Source organism: Sinocyclocheilus anshuiensis, unplaced genomic scaffold (genome assembly GCF_001515605.1).
Source record: "Sinocyclocheilus anshuiensis isolate Anshui unplaced genomic scaffold, SAMN03320099.WGS_v1.1 scaffold1497, whole genome shotgun sequence".
Lineage (NCBI taxonomy): Eukaryota > Metazoa > Chordata > Actinopteri > Cypriniformes > Cyprinidae > Sinocyclocheilus > Sinocyclocheilus anshuiensis.
Window position 1 is genome coordinate 1,017,481 of NW_015543492.1, and position 3,823 is coordinate 1,021,303.

The window sequence follows — 3,823 nt, forward strand, 5'->3', positions numbered from 1 at the left end:
TTTGTGTGTGTGTGTGTGTGTGTGTGTGTGTGTTTGTGTGTGTTTTTCTGACCTCCGGGTCGCAGGTCTCGTTGGCTCGTATGACGCTGCAGTCGCCCTGTGTTGTGTTCATCGCCACGACCTTGTAGACAGGAGCGCCTGATGTGGCCAGATATCTGAACACACGCTCAGTTAAAGATTCACAACATATGAAACATGCAAACATGATGAATACACATACACACAATCACAAAAACACAACACAATTACTAAACTTTAATTAAAACGAAAACAGAAAATATAAAAATAAAAACTCATTCAGAACTATAACACTATCTCAGTGCTACAAAATCACTGAGATAATTGGTGATGCATTCATTTGAAGTAGATCTACTGGTATTTATAACAAAATAAACATCTGAGAGTGTATTTGGCGCGTTTACATTTACATTTATTCATTTGTTAGATGCTTCAATCTAGATCAGTTTACACTTGTGTGTGAAGGATACAGCGCTGTGATTCCCCAGTACGACACACACACCAACAGCAGCACAAACGTGACGATGGGATAGAAAAGTGTCGACATCATGTGACCCAACGCCCTGAAAACACATACACACACACACACACATTTTTACTCACTCCTCAAGTCAAACTCATATAAACAGAAATCTCTACTTCTTCATTTCAATTCAAACATTAACATGATCATATGATTCATGTGATCAGTTTTAGATTCTGCTATGAGAATATTTCACATGTGTGAGCAATGCATGAGCACTAAGGTGTGTGTTTCTGGGCAAGTTTTGGCTAAAACTACTATGAGATGTCTATGAGACGTCCTCACTAATAAAGTAAAACCAGTGTGTGTGTGTGTATTTACTTGCTGGTCTCCTGAATAAGAGCAATAGCGATGAAAATACGAGTCCTCAGGAAGATCAACGCCAGCAGCAGAATGGCCTCGACGATACTCAGAATAATCACTACAACAGAGACAGAAAGAGCGTTACTACATTATAAATTAAATTAAATGAAATTAAATTAAATTAAATTGAATTGAATTAAATTAAATTAAATTAAATTAAATTAAATTAAAAATTATAAAATGTTGTGCTTTAAAATTTGGTGATCTGATTGGTTTCACAATTGAAAAGGCTGAAGAAAAAAAATCACATAACATTTATTTCCCTAATATTCAGAGGCAGTTGAAATGAGAGTAAAATCTTTGGGCAATGGATGTTTCAAAAAATAAGGGCAACTTAAGGAAGAATATTAAAAAAATAAATGTATATCTATCAAAGTGGTGAAATTGTGGAATAACTGTAACGAGGAATTAAATTAAATTTTTACATTACATTTTTAACCCAACAGCTGGGTTAGTCCATATTTGACCCAAAGTTGGGTTGAAACAACCCAGCATTTTTTAGAGTGTATATTTAAAAAAAAAAGTTTTAAAATATATAATTCAAAATAAATAATAATTTGTAAATGAAACGTGAAACAATTTTAATGTGTTTATACAGGTAATTTTAAGGTGTTTATAAAGGTAAATAAATCTTATCTTAAATAACTGTTTTGTTTTTGTATCTTTTGTATAGATTAAATTATTAGTGCAAGTGACATTTATTAAGAAAAAAAGGGTGAGTAAAAAAAATAAGCCTTCAAAATAAATAAGGCTTCAGTCTACACCTTTTTTTAGTTAATATATAAAATTATGGAATTTGAGTATGAGGACTAAGAGTAAAAAAATCTTGATTATGATTAAATGAATGTAAATGAAATGAAATAGCACATTAAATTAAATGTTATTTGTTAATATGATTTGTTTACTCTGTCCCGTTTTATTTTGATTCATTTCTTCATTTCTCATTGTACACAGGTTAAATGTTTTGTCACGCACATGAAGCAGATTGAATTTAAAAGAGCAACTGAACTGAATTGATATGGTTCTAGAATTCCATTGCAACACAAAAGTACCAGCAATGATAAAAAACACAAAGTGCAGAGACTCACAGAAGGCCAGCCAGGTGTCTCGCACCTGCAGATAGACCTGCACATTAGTGGTGAAACCCACGTTATTGAAGGTCAGGGTAGAGGTCGCCAGAGATATGTACTCATTATAACAGTACCAGATACCTGACAGAAAACAAGAATTATGACAGAGAAAAAAATCATCATCAGTGTTTTTAGTGTAAAACAAAATAAAAATGTAACTAAAATTAAAGACAGAAAATATAAAAATAAAATCTAATCTAAAACTATACTAGTATATAAATGATCTAAACAACACTTATCAGCACATCTCACAGTGGTGAAGTTACTGACTGACATTGTTGACATTAATCATTCATTAATCTTCAATTAAATCATGTGCAAACATAAGCAGCAATAGTGAACAAGTTTTCCACATCTAGTAAATTTATGAAGCAACAAAATCAAAGTCAAACTTAATAAATGTATTGTTTAAAGGTAGGGTGGGCAGTTTTGGAGAGGCTAGCAATGGCAAGCTAGCATTGAAAGCATAAGATCCCGTCCTCCCTCCAAATCACTCTCCAAAGAGAGCAGTTGTGGCCTAATGGTGAGAGAGTCGGACTTGTAACCCAAAGGTTGCGGGTTCGAGTCTCAGGTCCGGCAGGAATTGTCGGTGGGGGGAATGAGTAACGAGCGCTCTCTTCCACCCTCAATACCACGACTGAGGTGAGACCCTTGAGGAAGGCACTGAACCCCCGACTGCTCCCCGGGCATTGGCTGCCCACTGCTCCGGGTGTGTGTTCACTACTGTGTGTGTGTGCACTTGGATGGGTTAAATGCAGAGCACAAATTCCGAATATGGGTCGCCACCAGTGTGGTGTATGTTTACAGGTAGGATAAACTCGGACCGAGGGACATGATTAGATGAACATTTTATGGTCCTATGCCGTCCACAGACAATATAAATACACATAAATACATTTTGACCACTTAACTTAGTGACTGCTATTGGGCTGTGAAGAGACTTTAAACCAGCATTACATAAAATGTTTTTGAACCAAATCACCTACCCTGCCTTTAATAATAATCGGTTTTGTGGAGCAACATTTTGTGCCAGTGAGATTTCTGACAACAATTAAAAAAAAAACCTACTGACAGAAAATACGTCAGATGCACAGATTGTGTCTCATGGCTGGTTAGGACAAAAACATGATGAACACGTCAGATATGTGATTTAGCACTTGATGTCCTACCTGGTTAGAAAAGAGTGTAACAAGTTAACAGAAGCATTTAAAAAACACACTGGTAAACTTACCGAAGGCGCCGACCGCCAGAACCCCGATGATGAGAACCCAGATGAGAACCGGTGCTGTGAAACGCAGCAGCAGCAGGAAGAGAACGCTGACCACCATCGCAATCACCAGACCACTGACACACACAGAGAGAGAAATCTAATGAAATATGACACAGACATGATCACAGAACTTCATAATCAAGAATATAAAATCTCCAATAAATAAATGTCAAAATGTGCATGCTATTTTAAATATTTTAATATAGTTTAAATTGCAACAGTAATGATAGTCTGATAATAGTTAATCAAAGAATGAAATAAAAAAGTCCAGACAAAATTTTAAAAATAAGAAACTACAAAGTAAATTGTTTAGTTCTGAATAAATTATATATGATATAAATTTAAATAATATTATATCATATATTTATAAATAAATGTATATTATATTATATATTATTATATTTATAAAAGTATATATATATATATATATATAGTTATAATACAGAAACAGAAACTGTATTTAATTACTTAATACTTTAATTATATATATATATATATATATATATATATTTCTGTCAT

The 3,823-nt window shown here is 33.8% G+C and overlaps 1 protein-coding gene across 1 annotated transcript in view; it reads right to left on the reverse strand.

The window, feature by feature from the left end:
- The window catches only part of slc44a4 (solute carrier family 44 member 4), a 34,071-nt gene that overhangs the window by 15,939 nt on the left and 14,309 nt on the right, over window positions 1-3,823 (reverse strand). The window contains exons 10-14 of the mRNA XM_016494436.1: window positions 3,266-3,378; window positions 1,993-2,115; window positions 863-962; window positions 489-581; window positions 53-155 (exon numbers count right to left, since the gene is read on the reverse strand). Of these exons, the coding sequence (XP_016349922.1) occupies window positions 53-155; window positions 489-581; window positions 863-962; window positions 1,993-2,115; window positions 3,266-3,378 (532 nt within the window). The remainder of the gene's footprint in view (window positions 1-52; window positions 156-488; window positions 582-862; window positions 963-1,992; window positions 2,116-3,265; window positions 3,379-3,823) is intronic.